This window comes from Salmo salar, chromosome ssa10 (assembly GCF_905237065.1).
Source record: "Salmo salar chromosome ssa10, Ssal_v3.1, whole genome shotgun sequence".
Taxonomy (NCBI): domain Eukaryota; kingdom Metazoa; phylum Chordata; class Actinopteri; order Salmoniformes; family Salmonidae; genus Salmo; species Salmo salar.
This window is the reverse complement of record NC_059451.1, coordinates 104,111,333-104,130,203: the sequence shown is the minus strand read 5'-3', so window position 1 is coordinate 104,130,203 and position 18,871 is coordinate 104,111,333. Positions and strand designations below refer to the sequence as shown.

The 18,871-nt window shown below is 42.3% G+C and overlaps 1 protein-coding gene across 1 annotated transcript; it reads left to right on the top strand.

The window, feature by feature from the left end:
* The first annotated feature begins 936 nt into the window (after nucleotides 1–936).
* On the top strand, nucleotides 937–17,902 carry LOC106561407 (cryptochrome circadian regulator 1). The gene is made up of 9 exons (XM_014125353.2): nucleotides 937–1,686; nucleotides 13,283–13,391; nucleotides 13,778–13,920; nucleotides 14,438–14,711; nucleotides 14,929–15,381; nucleotides 15,493–15,644; nucleotides 15,981–16,183; nucleotides 16,518–16,613; nucleotides 16,876–17,902. Exons 1-9 carry the CDS (start codon nucleotides 1,529–1,531, stop codon nucleotides 16,965–16,967), a joined length of 1,680 nt encoding a protein of 559 aa, XP_013980828.2. The 5' UTR covers nucleotides 937–1,528; the 3' UTR covers nucleotides 16,968–17,902.
* The last annotated feature ends 969 nt before the right edge of the window (nucleotides 17,903–18,871 follow it).

Sequence of the window (18,871 nt, the reverse complement as noted above, 5' to 3'; positions counted from 1 at the left end):
TATCAAAACAATTTTTACATATTTGTTTTACATATGCAAAGGTCACACAGTTATGACTCTGAACCTTTCCTTGATAAACGTAGCCTATATCATTCACTATACTATACCTATATAGTGATTGCATGTTGCCATCTAGTGTCTAGATATTCAAACTGCATGTTTCCTCACCCAACTACCCACCCATCCCTTGTCTCATGAATACAAACTACTAACGACAGTATCACGGTCACCATCACCCAAATGATGATATTCCCCTTACCGCATGCTTCAGGACAATGTAATTAAATTGTAGGCCCTAATACAATAGGGTTTGATTATTAGATTCATCTCAGAGATGGTGTTTACGTTATGATCCTTGCAGAAGTTTTTGATTGAAATTTGACCATATCTGAAATTCTGCATTGGTAGAGCTAATCTCTAGGCTAGAATATGCGTTATTTGGTTGAAATCAATTTTGAAATGATACCATTTTAACGTAAATACATATAGGTACATACATAGTCTCACGGCAAGACATAATAAAGAGTAGACTATATGCGATTCATCACATGCGCAGGCTTGTGATTGTGCTGGGCTGCCCACTAGCCCTACCTATACATTGTGTAATATTTTTTTGCCTTGCCTTAGTACACGTGCTTATCCGGGTCCTGCGCAACTAATCATGACGCGGGCAGGCAGCAAACACTTTTGCCAACAACCTACAAAATAAACTCAATATTCAAACTATGGTGTTTTCATAGGCTGTAAATAACTGATTAAACATAACACATTGCGTTGCTAGGATAGTAAGTATAAATGATGCCTTTGTGGGAAAAAACACAAAATAGCAAGAAGTAAGCCAACGTAAGCACACCACAGAAACTTGAGTGAGCAAACCTTACGTAACGGGTGACATTGACCAATCAGATTCGTCCATCTCTATCCTCGTACCTCTGTGGGTGGAGATGTTGGGAAATAACAGTTATTTCGTGGGGTTGACAATGCCGACTGTAAACGAAGAACATTACAATTGCTTATTGGAATACATTCGAATGATATTGGAACACTAATTTCTGATCAAAACCTTCTAGTAATATATTGCTATAGGCATATTTTAGTTCACTCGCTACGACTCAACGCAAGGATTCGTTTTTTTCGACCTGCTATAGGAAAACAAGCAAGATAGCAGGTCGAACATCATTTTTAAGTTTTATTTTTACTTTCGTGTTGAAAATAATTATCAAAGATAAAACAATGTCTTACTTAATGCGCTCTATACAAAGTTGATGCGAGCGAGACCTGTCCTTACACTGTATTTATCAGAGGCCACCAAATCAATGCGGCAACAGTGAACTCATCACAATGGACAAATTGATGGAACAAGGTTAGATCACTTCAGTAGCTATACATTATAAAACCAGCAAGGCGACAGAACCGAAACACATTTTGGGCAGGCGAGGGATATTGTTTTAATTCGTGAGCGTTTTGTGGTCAACGCTGCGGTATCTCAGAAGACTCGTGTACATAACAAGAAGGGACAGCAAGTGAAATGGTTGGCAACACAATCCACTGGTTCAGGAAGGGCCTGCGGCTCCACGACAACCCCTCGCTGAAGGAGTCTATCCGGGGAGCTGACACCCTTCGCTGTGTTTACATCCTAGACCCCTGGTTTGCAGGGTCCTCCAACGTGGGCATCAGCAGGTGGAGGCAAGGACGTTTTTGTTTTGTTTTGCCATCTCACATTGTGTTGGACTCACACCAAACACAGATGTGTGTAGCGCAGATGTAGGTCACACATCCTGCTTTCTGCATTCAGAAATATTTAGTTATGAATGACATTAGTGTGTTTGGTGTGCCACCTAGGCAGTAAAGTAGAGCATCCCTAGAAGCACCACACGGAATAGGATATTGTTATGCAGTGCATGCAAACAGTTATAGTACATTTTAAAAGTAGGGCGTAGTGGTTATGAATGACAGTGTGTGTGCCCCTAGGCAAGAAAGAAGGGCATCCCTAAAGGCTCCACACTTATGTACACAGTTATAGTACATTGACTGCAAATGACTAAGTTATTACAAAAAAAATACAGAGAAAATTATTTGCCTACAGTAAATTGAGTTAAACAACTATGTACAAAACTGGAAGCGAGGGCATTCCAGGGGACCAATGACTGTTGCAATAACTGCTTGACCTTGAATTCCCTTTCATTTAGCCCAGATACTATGTTGCTTTAGTTTGGACACTTATGACAATTTTAAATTAAAGCATAAAGAGAAGGGGAGAATAACATACTCAATTTAGAGAAGCGAAAGGGAGAATGACATGTGGAAAACATCCCCTTGTATGTGGGAAACTCTGTTTCTATGACCATAACAATGGTCAGCGTTGTGATGTGTTCTTCATTGAAACGTGTGTTCAGGAGAATACATTTCTGCAGGTTTGAGAACATGCGTAGCAGTAACAATGATGTAAGTTACCCTGGAAGGCAGGGCTTTGTAGGGGAAACGGGGCACTGTGTCATTAGGGTGGTTATGGCACTCTGCTCTCCTCGCAGCTCTGACCTATGCATTTGTGACCTACAGTACCAGTCAAAAGTTTGCACACACCTACTCATTCAAGTGTTTTTCTTTATTTTTACTATTTTCTACATTGTAGAATAATAGTGAAGACATCAAAACTATGAAATAACACATGGAATCATGTAGTAACCAAAAAAGTGTTGAACAAATAAAAATATACTTTATATTTGAGATTCTTCAAAGTAGCCACCCTTTGCCTTGACGACAGCTTTGCACACTCTTGGCATTCTCTCAACCAGCTTCACCTGGAATGCTTTTCCAACAGTCTTGAAGGAGTTCCCACATATGCTGAGCACTTGTTGGCTGCTTTTCCTTCACTCTGCGATCCAACTCATCCCAAACCATCTCACTTGGGTTGAGGTCAGGTGCTTGTGGAGGCCAGGTCATCTGATGCAGCACTCCATCACTCTCCTTCTTGGTCAAATAGCCCTTACACAGCCTGAAGGTGTGTTGGGTCATTGTCCTGTTGAAAAACAAATGATAGGCCAACTAAGCGCAAACCAAATGGGATGGCATATCATTGCAGAATACTGTGGTAGCCATGCTGGTTAAGTGTGCCTTGAATTCTAAATAAATCACAGACTGTGTCACCAGCAAAGCACCATCACACCTCCTCCGTGCTTCACGGTGGGAACCACACATGCAGAGATCATCCGTTCACCTACTCTCATCAGACCGAAGGACAGATTTCCACTGGTCTAATGTCCATTGTTCATGTTTGTTGACCCAAGCAAGTCTCTTCTTCTTGGTGTCCTTTAGTAGTGGTTTCTTTGCAGCAATTTGATCATGAATGCCTGATTCATGCAGTCTTTTCTTAACAGTTGATGTTGAGATGTGTCTTTTACTTGAACTCTGTGAAGCATTTATTTGGGCTGCATTTTCGGAGGCTGGTAAGTCTAATGAACTTAGGTTACTCAGGGTCTTCCTTTCCAGTGGCGGTCCTCATGAGACCCAGTTTCACCATAGTGCTTGATGGTTTTTGCGACTGCACTTGAAGAAACCTGAATGTTTCCGCGCTGACTGACCTTCATGTCTTAAAGTAATGATGGACTGTCCTTTCTCTTTGCTTATTTGAGCTGTTCTTGCCATAATATGGACTTGGTCTTTTACCAAATAGGGCTATCTTCTATATACCACCCCTACCTTGTAACAACACATTGGCTCAAATGCATTAACTTCTTGCGGATTAGTGGGACGCTACCGTGCCATTTCGACAATTTCCAGTGAAATTGCAGAGCGCCAAATACCAATTAAATTACTATAAATATTAAACTTTCATGAAATCACAAGTGCAATACATCAAAATAAAGCTTAACTTGTTGTTAATCCAGCCAAGGTGTCAGATATCAAAAAGGCTTTACGGCGAAAGCAAACCATGCGATTATCTGAGGACAGCACCCAGCACACAAATGCATAACAAATCATTTTCAACAAGGGAGTTGCGACACGAAAGTCAGAAATAGTGATATAAAAAATGCCTTACCTTTGAAGATCTTCTTCTGTTGGCATTCCAAAATGTCTGTTACATTACAAATGGTCCTTTTGTTCGATAATGTCCTTCTTTATATTCATAAAAACTCAGTTTAGCTGGCGCGCTTCAGTCAATAATCCACTCGGTTTCCCTCCTTCAAAATGCATACAAAATGAATCCCAAACGTTATCCATAAACTTATCCAAACAAGTCAATCAACGTTTATAATCAATCCTTAGGTACCCTAATACGCAAATAAACAATACAATTTAAGACGGAGAATCGTTGTTGTCTTTACCGGAGAAAAACACCAAAGAACGCGCTCTCAGTTACACGCTTGGAAACACTACAGCCAAAATGGGAGCCACCTAGAAAAACTACAATTTCTGCCTTTGTTTTTACATTTGGGATGGTTTGTCCTCTGGGTTTTGCCTGCCATTTCAGTTCTGTTATACTTACAGACATGATTGTAACAGTTTTAGAAACTTTAGAGTGTTTTCTATCCAAATCTACCAATTATATGCATATCCTAGCTTCTGGGCCTGAGTAGCAGGCAGTGTACTTTGGGCACACTTTTCATCCGGATGTCAAAATACCACCCCCTATCCCAAAGAAGTTAAGAAATTCCACAAATTAACTTTTAACAAGGCACACCTAATAATTGAAATGCATTACAGGTGACTACCACATGAAGCTGGTTGAGAGAATGCCAAGAGTGTGCAAAGCTGTCATCAAGGCAAAGGGTGGCTACTTTGAAGAACCTAAATTATAAAATATATTTTGATTTAACACTTTTGTGGTTAATACATAATTCCTTATGTGTTATTTCATAGTTTTGATGTCTTCACTATTATTCTACAATGTAGAAAATAGTTTTAAAAAAATAAGAAAAACCCTTGAATGAGTAGGTGTGCCCAAACCTTTGACTGGTACTGTATATAATGTATATTTAAGCAATAAGGCCAAAGGGTGTGTGCCAAATGGCCAATATGCCACAGCTAAGGGCTATTCTGATGCGCAACGCTGAGTGCCTGGAAACACCCCTTAGCCGTGTTATATTGGCCATATATAAACTGATTACCAACTTAATTAGAGGAGTAAAATACATGTTTTGTCATACCCGTGGTATACGTTTCGATATACCACATCTGTCAGCCAATCAGCATTCAGAGCTTGAACCACCCAGTTTATAAATAGGCTTAGCCAATATAAAGTTCCCAGTGTGTGTAATCTGCTCCAGGTCAATGGAACAACTGAAGCTTAGACAGGATTTAGCCTAGCCAACCCTTTAGAGGCTTCGTCTGGAGAGTGTCTGTTTGACCTGCTGTCGGAGTGCGCTGTCCAGAGGATATAAACCGTTACTACTAGACTAATTGTAACAACGCCAGAAATATTCATTAAAATGTATGCACATTTTAGCCATAGACATTGTTTCTGTTACTATATATTTTTCTGAATGGTTTGCTTCATCTGATCATCAGGGCCGCCCCCAGAATGAATCAGTTGGGCGGGCATTTGATTTCCATAAGGGGGTACTTGTTTTTTCACGGGACCTCCTATGTGTGCATGCACTGCACAATAAAACATTTTTAAATTAGAATCACCGGACCTCGAGCTAACGAGCAGTTATTCTGACTAAAACATTCTAACAATGTAATTAATACATTTCATATATGGTATTGCAAAAATAATCATTTGGTTGTGTTTATGAATAACTTAGGTAATATTAGAAGGAAAATAAATCTTAAAATAATACAAAAGCATTTATTTGTTTCTGTAACTGTAAGATGCATGTAAAAACACATTCAAGTATTCAATAAAAAAATACGTGGAGTGCCTTTTTTACAACTATGAAACAGAAAGGATATGTGACGGAACGCGGAAAGGGCTTCTTTTTATAATGACAAAAAAAAGAATAATACCCCAACCTACAAGATGCACGGTCAGCAAGATGCGTGGTTAAATTATGAAAACAACATCAGTAGCCTAAACATCATTTGAAGCACCAAGAGTGCTAGATAAATAGTGAAAATAAATCTATGCACAATACCCCATAAGACAAAGCAAATACAGGTTTCTACAAGTTTTACTAATTTATTAAAAATAAACGCAAATATCAACAGAGGTATTCAGACCCTTTACTCAGTACTTCTTCTCTGCAGATCCTCTCAAGCTCTGTCAGGTTGGATGGAGAGTGTTGCTGCACAGCTTTTTTCAGGTCTCTTCAGAGCTGTCCGATCGGGTTTAAGTCCGGGCTCTGGCTCGGCCACTCATTGACATTCAGAGACATGTCGCAAAGCCATTCCTGCGTTGTCTTGGCTGTGTGCTTAAGGTCGTTGTCCTGTTGGAAGGTGAACCTTCGCCCCAGCCTGAGGTCCTGAGCGCTCTGGAGCAGGTTTTCATCAGTGATCTCTCTCTGTACTTTGCTCTGTTCATCTTTGCCTTTATCCTGACTAGTCTCCCAGTCCCTGTTGCTGAAAAACATCCCCACAGCATGATGCTGTCACCACGATGCTTCACCGTAGGGATGGTGCCAGGTTTCTTCCAGACGCGATGCTTGGCATTCAGGCCAAAGAATTTAATCTTGGTTTCATCAGACCAGAGAATCTTGTTTCTCATGGTCTGAGAGTCCTTTAGGTGCCTTTTGGCAAACTCCAAGCGGGCTGTCATGTGCTTTTTACTGATGAGTGACTTCTGTCTGGCCACTCTACCATAAAGGCCTGATTGGTAGAGTGCTGCAGAGATGGTTGTCCTTCTGGAAGGTTCTCCCTTCTCCATAGAGGAATTCTGGAGCTCTGTCAGAGTGACCATTGGGTTCTTGGTCACCTCCCAGACCAAGGCCCTGTTCCCCCAATTGCTCAGTTTGGCCAGGTGGCCAGCTCTAGGAAGAGTCTTGGTGGTTCCAAATGTCTTCCATTTAAGAATGATGGAGGCCACTGTGTTCTTGGGGACCTTCAAAGCTGCAGACATTTTTTGGTACCCTTCCCCAGATGTGTGCCTCGACACAATCATGTCTCTGAGCTCTACGGACAATTCCTTCGACCTCATTGCTTGGTTTTTGCTCTGACAGGCATTGTCATCTGTGGGACCTTATATAGACAGGTGTGTGCCTTTCCAAATCATGTCCAATCAATTGAATTTACCACAGGTGGAACCCAATCAAGTTGTAGAAACATCTCAACGATGATCAATGGAAACAGGATGCACATGAGCTCGATTTCAAGTCTCATAGCAAAGGGTCTGAATACTTATGTAAATGTTGTGTTTGATGCAAGAAACCACTTTACAAAACAAAATGCATTATTATTCCCATGCCATTATTACAGAGAATCAGACACATTATGCTACTGCCTATTGGCTACTTAGCAACAAATACAACATTGGCCCTTTAAGACAAAAAAAATCTCCTTATCTAACACACTTTTCAAAGATGTCTAGAAATGTCCACATTTTGGGCTCTTGTAGAAAGCAACCACTCCCACATTGCTGACTACACATTATCTATACCAGGGCTAATAACTCATTAACTAGTAAAGTAGGAGTCATCGTCCCTGCTCCAGCGTCTACTCATTCTGGGTGACGCGAAACAACGTCATCGTCAACCTGGCTTTTTTTCTTTGACCTAGACGTAAGCCGACAGAAAGAGACCCATCAATCTCAGATAAATCATCAGAGCGAACGAAATGGCGCCCCTCTGTCGCCGTAGGTGTAGACCATGTATCTGATGCTGTCTAGACAAAAAGAGTATGGCATGTCATATGTTTTTCTGTCCAGACAGCATCGGATACATGGGCTACATATAGTAAAATCAAATTGTATTGGTCGCATACACACATTTAGCAGATGTTATTGCGGGTGTAGCGAAATGCTTGTAGTAACACCGAGCGACACAGTTTCCCTTGCTAGTTTCAGCAGAGAGGAAGAGGCGAAGCGAGAGAGCTCACTTTCGCCAAAATCTATCCTGAATAAGCCCAATGTGTTTCTATGGTCATAATATGCAGACCTAAGCTTGTCACCTGTATTCCCGCCGTTGGGACAATGACTCACATTGTTAAGCAGAGACATGAGCATCTCGTCATTGTATACAGAACTGTGGTTTCAGCCAATTGTGAATTAGAATGGTAAGTTGGCAGGTGCACTGTTCGGATGCTGGCTTCCCCTAAAGTAAATTGATGTTTTACCAAAATTATATAATTACTCATCTAAATAAAATAATTCAAATACTTTACCATAGAGCTTGGCTTAGCCACAGAGGATCATTAGCTTCTTACATTTTTTTTTTGCTGTGGATTGTTTCAAATCACAAGTGCTTATGCTTATTTGGGAAGCCAGCAATTTGGGCAATAGGCACTAGGCCAGGCTGTCAGTGAAAAGCATCTAAAATGTGTGAAGATAATGTCTTGAGTATAATTTAAAATGTTGAGACAAGAATGGGAGGGCTGTGTGGCAAAGATATGGGTGTCTTTCTCCAGAATGCATGCACTCAGCTCTCCAGAATGTATGCACTCAGCTCTCCAGAATGCATGCACTCAGCTCTCCAGAATGCATGCACTCAGCTCTCCAGAATGCATGCACTCAGCTCTCCAGAATGAATGCACTCAGCTCTCCAGAATGAATGCACTCAGCTCTCCAGAATGAATGCACTCAGCTCTCCAGAATGTGCTCCTCTGTCTCCCGCCAATTCTTGCACATTCATTGTTTGATTGTGTGAATTGTTTGCCCTTTGATTGTTTATTTTTTATCAATTCCCCATTAGACCTAGTAACCATTAGGCCTAGTAAATGTACCCTTAATCCCTGTCGTTTGGTTACATTAATTTCTGTATTAGTCATTTATCATTCTCATTCTCGGAGTGGAAATGTTGTTTGCAGAGTTCACAACCTGCTACACTTGTGACAAACAAGTTTTGGTTTATGTCATAACCATTATTTAGAGTTTTGGTTTATGTCATAACCATTATTTAGAGTTTTGTCAAATAAAAATCCTATTTTGTTGGGAAGGCTCCATGTGAGCAATGAGCATCTATGTGGTTTCTCAGTCCTGGTAAGGTTGAGGGAACACCTTGACAACCTTCTGAGTTTATACAATGTTGCACTTGACTTGAGATATCATATCATTAGTGAATTCAGATAGAAAGGGAGGCAGACAGGCGGACTAGTGATTCATGCGATTGAAAGAACCTGAATTTCCATCAGGATATTTTCAATATTTTGTGTTTTTTTTGGTCAGCTTTAGGCCTATGTATTTTACTTAATTGACGATGGAAGTTCTAGGCCTACTGCTGCCTATAGGCTATCTCTGACTTACATTGTGCTCATTTCTTTAGCCGCCCAGGGATCACGGTGTACCAATGTGTCCATAAGGCTGGTGATCTTGCATTTTTATGATTAACCATGTGACAATTATTTTGAGAAACTAAAATGTTATTATTAAAATGAAACTGTTTACCACGAAAATGCGCATATAAAAAATTATCATAACTGGCACGTAGATTGGTAGGATGAATTGTAAGCTTCCCCAAACTTGAAACTCACGAGTTGCCTATGGTCTTTACTATAACGCCCATTGTGTCTATGGTCTTTACTATAACGCCCATTGTGTCTATGGTCTTTACTATAACACCCATTGTGCCTATGGTCTTTGCTATAACACCCATTGTGCCTATGGTCTTTACTATAACACCCATTGTGTCTATGGTCTTTACTATAACACCCATTGTGCCCATGGTCTTTACTATAACACCCATTGTGCCTATGGTCTTTACTATAACACCCATTGTGCCTATGGTCTTTACTATAACACCCATTGTGCCTATGGTCTTTGCTATAACACCCATTGTGCCTATGGTCTTTACTATAACACCCATTGTGTCTATGGTCTTTACTATAACACCCATTGTGCCTATGGTCTTTACTATAACACCCATTGTGCCTATGGTCTTTACTATAACACCCATTGTGCCTATGGTCTTTACTATAACACCCATTGTGCCTATGGTCTTTACTATAACACCCATTGTGCCTATGGTCTTTACTATAACACCCATTGTGCCTATGGTCTTTACTATAACACCCATTGTGCCTATGGTCTTTACTATAACACCCATTGTGCCTATGGTCTTTACTATAACACCCATTGTGCCTATGGTCTTTACTATAACACCCATTGTGCCTATGGTCTTTACTATAACACCCATTGTGTCTATGGTCTTTACTATAACACCCATTGTGCCTATGGTCTTTACTATAACACCCATTGTGCCTATGGTCTTTACTATAACACCCATTGTGCCTATGGTCTTTACTATAACACCCATTGTGCCTATGGTCTTTACTATAACACCCATTGTGCCTATGGTCTTTACTATAACACCCATTGTGCCTATGGTCTTTACTATAACACCCATTGTGCCTATGGTCTTTACTATAACACCCATTGTGCCTATGGTCTTTACTATAACACCCATTGTGCCTATGGTCTTTACTATAACACCCATTGTGCCTATGGTCTTTACTATAACACCCATTGTGCCTATGGTCTTTACTATAACACCCATTGTGCCTATGGTCTTTGCTATAACACCCATTGTGCCTATGGTCTTTACTATAACACCCATTGTGCCTATGGTCTTTACTATAACACCCATTGTGCCTATGGTCTTTACTATAACACCCATTGTGCCTATGGTCTTTACTATAACACCCATTGTGCCTATGGTCTTTACTATAACACCCATTGTGCCTATGGTCTTTACTATAACACCCATTGTGCCTATGGTCTTTACTATAACACCCATTGTGCCTATGGTCTTTACTATAACACCCATTGTGCCTATGGTCTTTACTATAACACCCATTGTGTCTATGGTCTTTACTATAACACCCATTGTGCCTATGGTCTTTACTATAACACCCATTGTGCCTATGGTCTTTACTATAACACCCATTGTGTCTATGGTCTTTACTATAACACCCATTGTGCCTATGGTCTTTACTATAACACCCATTGTGCCTATGGTCTTTACTATAACACCCATTGTGTCTATGGTCTTTACTATAACACCCATTGTGCCTATGGTCTCTGCTATAACACCCATTGTGTCTATGGTCTTTACTATAACACCCATTGTGTCTATGGTCTTTACTATAACACCCATTGTGCCTATGGTCTTTACTATAACACCCATTGTGCCTATGGTCTTTACTATAACACCCATTGTGCCTATGGTCTCTACTATAACACCCATTGTGTCTATGGTCTTTACTATAACACCCATTGTGCCTATGGTCTTTACTATAACACCCATTGTGCCTATGGTCTTTACTATAACACCCATTGTGTCTATGGTCTTTACTATAACACCCATTGTGCCTATGGTCTTTACTATAACACCCATTGCACACAGGAGGTCCCGTGGGGAAAAAACAGGCCTGCCTATAGAAATCAAATGCGTGTCCATCTGATTCGTTCTGGCACCGGCTCTGCAAATAAATAATATACAAATATTTTATTTTGACTGGCAAGGAAGTAGGGCAGACCAGGTCCACTAAGGCCCGTCCATAACGCTGTCCCTGAGCCCCATAGCATCTATTTTGTAGTCTGGTGACATCTCACCATTGGACACAGAGGCTTGCATCCATTGAAATTCAGTTTGCAACCTTTCAATATTGTGCTATGTTCGCTTTGTGGTCACCTTGCATTACCCGACTGTTCAAGTGTATGCATGAAGATGACATTTCTTGTAGGGCCACTAGTTGTCATAAGTCATAGGCTACACTACCCTTTCAGATATCACATTTTAAAACCTCCCTGCAGTGCTGCTGCTAACCACTCTGCATGTTTCATAAGAGTTCCAAGTAGAGTACAGCTGGTGACAAGCCCCAGACAGCATTTACTGATGTGTGAATTGAAAAACACAACAGGAGGACACCATTCTCAGTTGAGGGTATAGGCCGGGTGATGGGATGCCACCCTAGGGGAAGTTAGTCACCTAACACAGAACAGGATGTCAGTCGCCCTCTCTTAACTTGGTTGATATCCATGTTGTCATATCCAACAGTAGGCAGATTTATTGGCTGCATAACACAATGACGACACTAATATATGCCATTTAGCAGACACTTTTAACCAAAGCAACTTAGTCATGTGTGCATCCATTTTACAAACGGGTTGTCCTGGGAATCAAACCCACTATCTTTGCATTGCAAGTGCCATGCTCTGCCAACTGAGCTATAGAGGACCGCTGTGTTGTTATCAACACTGCCTATGTAGTTTGAGGACAATATCACAACAGAATGGGGAAGGTCGAGCCGAGGACTGTTGTAGAGGATCAGTCCAGCAGTCCTGCCCCAGGGGCCCAGGATGATCACAAAGTATGCTAGTTTACCTCGGCGGAGAACTACTGTTAGCCAGAGATGTTCTTTAAATGTTGATACAGACTTTGTGTTCGCTTACTCAGGAATGTATACTCCCATTCTTATGAGGCCTTGTTGCACTAGCTGTGATTTGCCTGTTGAGGGAGGCAAGCAGCAGTCATTTTGTTGAACTACTTTGCCGTGAGCTGAAGTGTACTACAAGGCTGGGATGTTAGTGACTTTATTGTTAAGGTAATGGAATGGAAGTTCCATTTGGTCAAGATTGTCCACTGGATGTTTCCACTTGGTATTTTAAATGGTAGGCCAATTAGGCCAGTTTTATACCAGCAGACAGAGGAGTAGGCCTATGTATGTAGGTTATCTGTGAGGGCATGAATCATTTCAATATAGCCTAGCCTATATTGTCACCTGTTTGTTTGAGTGTTTATGAGGGAAACTGATTGAGGGAATATTCATCTAACATCTTCTATCCTAACTGATTGACTTGTTGTTCAGGAGGACATTGTTCGATAAGCTAAGATGCTAAGTCATTCTGAATAATGTGACGAACTGAGAGAAGTAGCATCGCATGTTTGTACTTCCTCTCCACTAGCCCTCTGATCCTTCCGGTTCAAGCTATTATCATTTTGAAGAAGCCAAGGCTTCTGACACAAAGACCTATGATACATGATGGATCATATGAAACATGGATCATTTGTTCAGTCACTAATGTGGCTTTTGGATCATCATTCAACTGAAATACCTGTTGTTTTCCTGAAGACAAGTATCAAATGCACTGCAGTACCCATTCATTTACTGTATTTAACTAAATCAATGCCTAAAACTATTTCCTCTCTGATATACAATCACTTGATTGATCATCTCCTCTGTTTGATTCCAGGTTCTTACTACAATGTCTGGAGGACCTAGACGCCAGCCTCCGCAAGCTCAACTCCCGTCTGTTTGTCATCCGGGGCCAGCCTACTGATGTCTTCCCTAGGCTGTTCCAGGTATAGTCAAGTCATAGTTACCTTACTGTAGTAAACCCATTACACTACTGTACCATACATACACTTGCGGTACTGTTCATGTAGCCTATAACTCATAGAAATACATTAGGCTATGTCACATAGAAATACAGTCACAGTAACTGTACCGTAAATCCACTGTATCAGATATGCTGATACAGTGGGGGATCACAACTCAATATTATTTCTGGTGTTTATTAATATTTTGTATATTCAGTGTATATGTGAAAGTATTTGAATTCCATTGGAATCCCATGTTATTTTCTATGAGGACCTTTCTGTGACATCCACTATCTCTATATTTACAACGGTAAAGGTCTCCTATGTATCATGTTGACTGACCTTGTTCCTCTCTCTCTGCCTCCCAGGAATGGCAGACCAGCCAGCTGTCTTATGAGTACGACTCTGAGCCCTTTGGCAAGGAACGTGACGCCGCCATCCAGAAGCTGGCCAGCGAGGCCGGGGTGGAGGTTACTGTCAAAGTCTCCCACACGCTCTACGACCTGGACAAGTGAGTGGCACACACACAGTCTTGTACAGCTAATCTTATGGGGACACACAATTCAGTCCCATTCAAAATGATATTTTCCAGAACCCCATCCCGTACTCTTACCTTAACCCAAAAACCTAACCCTAAACCTAACTCTAGCTCCTAACCCTAAAACTAACCCTTAACGTAATTCTAACACTAATTCTAACCTTAACCCTAAACCCCCTAGAAATAGCATTTGACCTCGTGGGGACTAACAAAATGTCCCCAGTTGGTCAAGTTTTTGTTCATTTACTATTCTTGTGGGGAATTCTGGTCACACACACACACACACACACACACACACACACACACACACACACACACACACACACACACACACACACACACACACACACGGTAGATATTGTGAGAATACAACCCAAGTGATCAAGTTGTGCAAACATGATGTATTAGAAACATATTCATGAATAATGCCATGATGCTAGTGTTACGTGATGCACTAAATGCCTCCATGTCTGTCCATGTGTCTCTGTAGGATCATCGAGCTAAACGGAGGCCAGTCCCCTCTCACCTACAAGCGTTTCCAGGCGCTCATCAGTCACATGGATGCCGTGGAATCGCCCGCTGAGACCATCACTGCTGAGGTCATGAGGAAGTGTGCCACGCCCATCAGTGATGACCATGACGACAAGTTTGCCGTGCCCTCCCTGGAGGAGCTTGGCTTTGAGACGGAAGGCCTGGCTACAGCAGTATGGCCGGGGGGAGAGACCGAGGCCCTCACTCGCCTGGAGAGGCACCTGGAGAGAAAGGTGAGGAGTAGTCCCTTCTTTATATCCCAGCACTACTGAACCAGTGTGGTGGACACATACAGTACTAGGGTTGGGGTCAATTCCATTTCAATTCAGTCAATTCAACTCCCCTCTTTATTTTATTTTCCCCTCTTTATTTTGCCCTCTTTATTTTATTTTCTGAACTCCTTGTCAGTGTGTTGCACTGTGACCCAAACACTAACCTTCTGTGTTCCAGGCTTGGGTGGCCAACTTTGAGCGTCCCCGGATGAACGCCAACTCCCTGCTAGCCAGCCCCACAGGCCTCAGCCCCTACCTCCGCTTCGGCTGCCTCTCCTGTCGCCTCTTTTACTTCAAACTCACTGACCTCTACAGGAAGGTGAAGAAAAACAGCTCTCCGCCCCTCTCGCTCTATGGCCAGCTGTTGTGGCGCGAGTTCTTCTACACCACAGCCACCAACAACCCCCGCTTCGACAAAATGGAGGGCAATCCGGTGTGTGTGCAGATCCCCTGGGACCGCAACCCAGAAGCGCTGGCCAAGTGGGCCGAGGGGAGGACAGGGTTCCCCTGGATTGACGCCATCATGACCCAGCTGAGGCAGGAGGGCTGGATCCACCACCTGGCCAGACACGCCGTGGCCTGCTTCCTGACCCGGGGAGACCTGTGGATCAGCTGGGAGGAGGGCATGAAGGTAGATACTGGGGGAAGGGAATGGTAGAGGGAGCGGGGAGACGAAGTGACAAGTAGGTAGAAAATGTATGACTGTGTTATCTGACCGTGTGTGTGTTTATTTACCTGTCAGGTATTTGAGGAGCTGCTCCTGGATGCAGACTGGAGTGTGAACGCAGGCAGCTGGATGTGGCTCTCGTGCAGCTCCTTCTTCCAGCAGTTTTTCCACTGCTACTGCCCTGTGGGCTTCGGCAGGAGGACAGACCCAAACGGAGACTACATACGGTGAGAAGACCCTACCTACACCCAGTTGTCCACCCCTCCACTATATTTAGCCAGTGTGGTACACTCAAGTTATTTTCCTTTTGAAGTACTCTCAAAGTAATAGACCTCAGTGCTTTATTTCACCAAGCTTGTGACAACATGTAGGACATGCAGAATACCATGACAAACTGCTAGACCACGATGTCACGTCATACACTTCATAGAGTCTTGGTTAAATGTCCATGCTGTCCCCACTAGAAATGTACATTTGTTTCTCGATTGTTCATTGCAGAAGAAGTGTGTCACCACGGTTCTTTTTTTTAAAAACAATATAATTTCTCTGTTTGGTTCTTCCAGGCGCTATCTGCCCATACTGAAGGCCTTCCCGGCCAAGTACATCTTTGACCCCTGGAACGCGCCCGAGAGCGTGCAGAAGGCAGCCAAGTGCGTGATCGGCATGCATTACCCCAAGCCCATGGTGCACCACACCGAGGCCAGCCGCCTCAACATCCAGAGGATGACGCAGATCTACCAACAGCTCTCCTGCTACCGCGGTCTGGGTGAGCACCGAGCACAACCTGCTGAAACTACAGCTAATAGCCTGAAAATCTGCTTAAAATCAGCCACTTTCTGGTACTTACTCAAATGATTTCAATGATAAGCTATTCAGCTATTCAAAGTGTCTCAGAATAGGCATACTGATCTAGGATCAGTTTTGCCTTTTAAATTATAATGAATAAGGCAGTGCAGACCTGATCGTAGATCAGTATGCCTATTCTGAGATTCTTTGCCGATACAGTGACTTTGTTGTCTTTTATATTATCATTATCAATTGTTCTCTATGGGGGTGTGGTAGACTGACTGCACAACTCTTCTTTTGTCCCCACTTCACAGGGCTGCTCGCGACTGTGCCTGCTAATCCTAACAATGGTGGAAATGGTGTGGGGACCTCCCCTGAAGAAATCCAGCATGAGGCAGTCGCTCAAGCAGGTAAAGACCCTCTCCATTCTCCTCGGTTCCTTGGCTGTCCTTACCACAGCAAAACCTGCATTTTCCAAAGAGTAGGGTTAAAGGACAAATTAACTTTTTCTTTAACCTGCATGTTATCTGCCCATCTCATCTACATCGAGATTGAACCGTGACTTCATCCATCTCAGATATGTGGGCCGTGGGTGGAAGTTACAAGAGTCAAAGCAGACACCCATAACCAATTTAATAGGGAACAATATCATGTATTTTTTTTTTTATTCAGGCAGAGGACAGGCTGCTGTGAAGCGTAGCAATGAGGACCTCACACCGGGGGTAGCAACAATGCCCAGAGGCAGACCAGCATCTAGTCCCTGATATGGAAGGGTAGAGGACAGGGGGTGCCAGCTAACCTGTTGACCTCCAGTAGGCTCCACCAGCACCTGAAGCACTGCATCCTCCTCCCCTGACTCTTCAACTGTACAGGAGCACATCTACCTCAGTGGTGTGAGCAGCAGTAGGAAGAGATGGAGCAGAGGAACGGAGGCTGCTAACATCCCACATTGAACTATGGGGAACATCAAATCACATGATGCCCAGAGAACTGATCGCAGCATCGCGGTCTGTGACATTCAACCTCTGTGGAGAATCGCAAACACATAGTCGCACTGTTCCCAGTGTTACTAGATAGAGGTGATGGTGTCAGGACAGAAGCCCTTTCACGACATGACTCCCAAAACTCTATAATATGCACACCATCAAACTGTCTTCTTTGTGGTGCTGGGAATACAAGCCTCAGTTCCATTTATAATAAATGACACACACGTTTGTCCTCTTTCCCCAAAATGTCTATGGAAAAATGTGGTCCCTTTGGGGATACATGTATCGAAGATGGAGGCACACGTTATTTGCTGAAAGAACACTGGGTGTTGACTGTTTGAGCCTGAGGGCATGTTATGTGCAGTCCTAGACATGGAGAATGGCATCAGCCTCAAGCTGATGACCCAACTTGGAATCGTCAGGTTAAATGGTCAGGAAACACTTATCATTCTATGGGGTATAGTGCTGTCAGAAGTTCAGAAATATGAGGTTCCAATAACCATTTTTAAGGCAGCATAACCTCTAAAATCGTTGTAAGGGAATGATGTAAACGTTTCTGTATAAGCGTGTGAGTAATTCAACTCAAAATGTATACAGTAAAAAGGGTATATTGCATGTTTTCTTTTTTTCTGGTGAAGTTGTAAACCAATTGTTATTTTTGTATAAAGACTGACTGTTCTGTATAGTGCTGTAATAAAAGGTGCAAAATGTAACACCGGCTCAAAGTAATATTTATTGTAGGCTGTTTTTTTTTGTGATGGGTATGCAAATATTGTTTGTTGTAAAGCTCAATGAGGAATGCAAAGTAAAATGTATCAAAACTAAACTTCCAATTGCTGTAATGAGTGGTAAACATGGACAGCCCAGTTGGTCACGTTGCATCCAGAAAAAGCCGTTCCAGATATGTGCGCAAATTCCAGATGTGTAACCAAAAGACTATTAGCATGGGCAGCGCCGCTGAGGGCTTCTACCATAAAAATGTAGTCAACTGGGTGGGACTTCCAACTTCATTGGCTGATCCCTCCTGGTGGCCCTGTCATGTCCAATTGGGTCATCAGGAGGGATCAGACAATCGTGAAGATATCAAATACAATGGCTGGAATGGAGCGAATGGAATGGCATCAAACACATGTGTTTGATGCCATTCCATTTGCTCCAATTCCAATTGCTCCATTATAATAATCTGTTCTCCCATCAGCCTCCATTGATGTCCACAGTTGTCATACCCGGAAAAACAAATCAGTGATTTTTGTCGTTATGCAATTAAATGATCCTCTTAAACTTGCCTGCATATCAGTGTATTATATAAACACTTGTAAACTTGCAGACTGGTCTCATAGACTAGACGTAACATAGTGAACTTAAATCTGGAACGTTCAAATTATTATGATATGTTAAGTTTATGGTTTCATAACAGGTTACTTAAGGCAAAAACTAAAACGTGGTTGGTTAGTGTGGATGGTGTCACGAACCAGCTCAAAGCCCGTAACAAAAAGGGAGACAACGTGGAGATAAAGAATAACAAAATATATTTATTAACTGAAGTAAAGTAAATACAATTAACAATGGTGTGTGTTCAGTCAGCAGTCAGTAGTGTAAGTGAGTGGTCACGTGTATACATGTGATAATGAGGGGTGTTGAAAGGTGCCAACGCAAACAAACCAAATAGCCACAACCAAAAT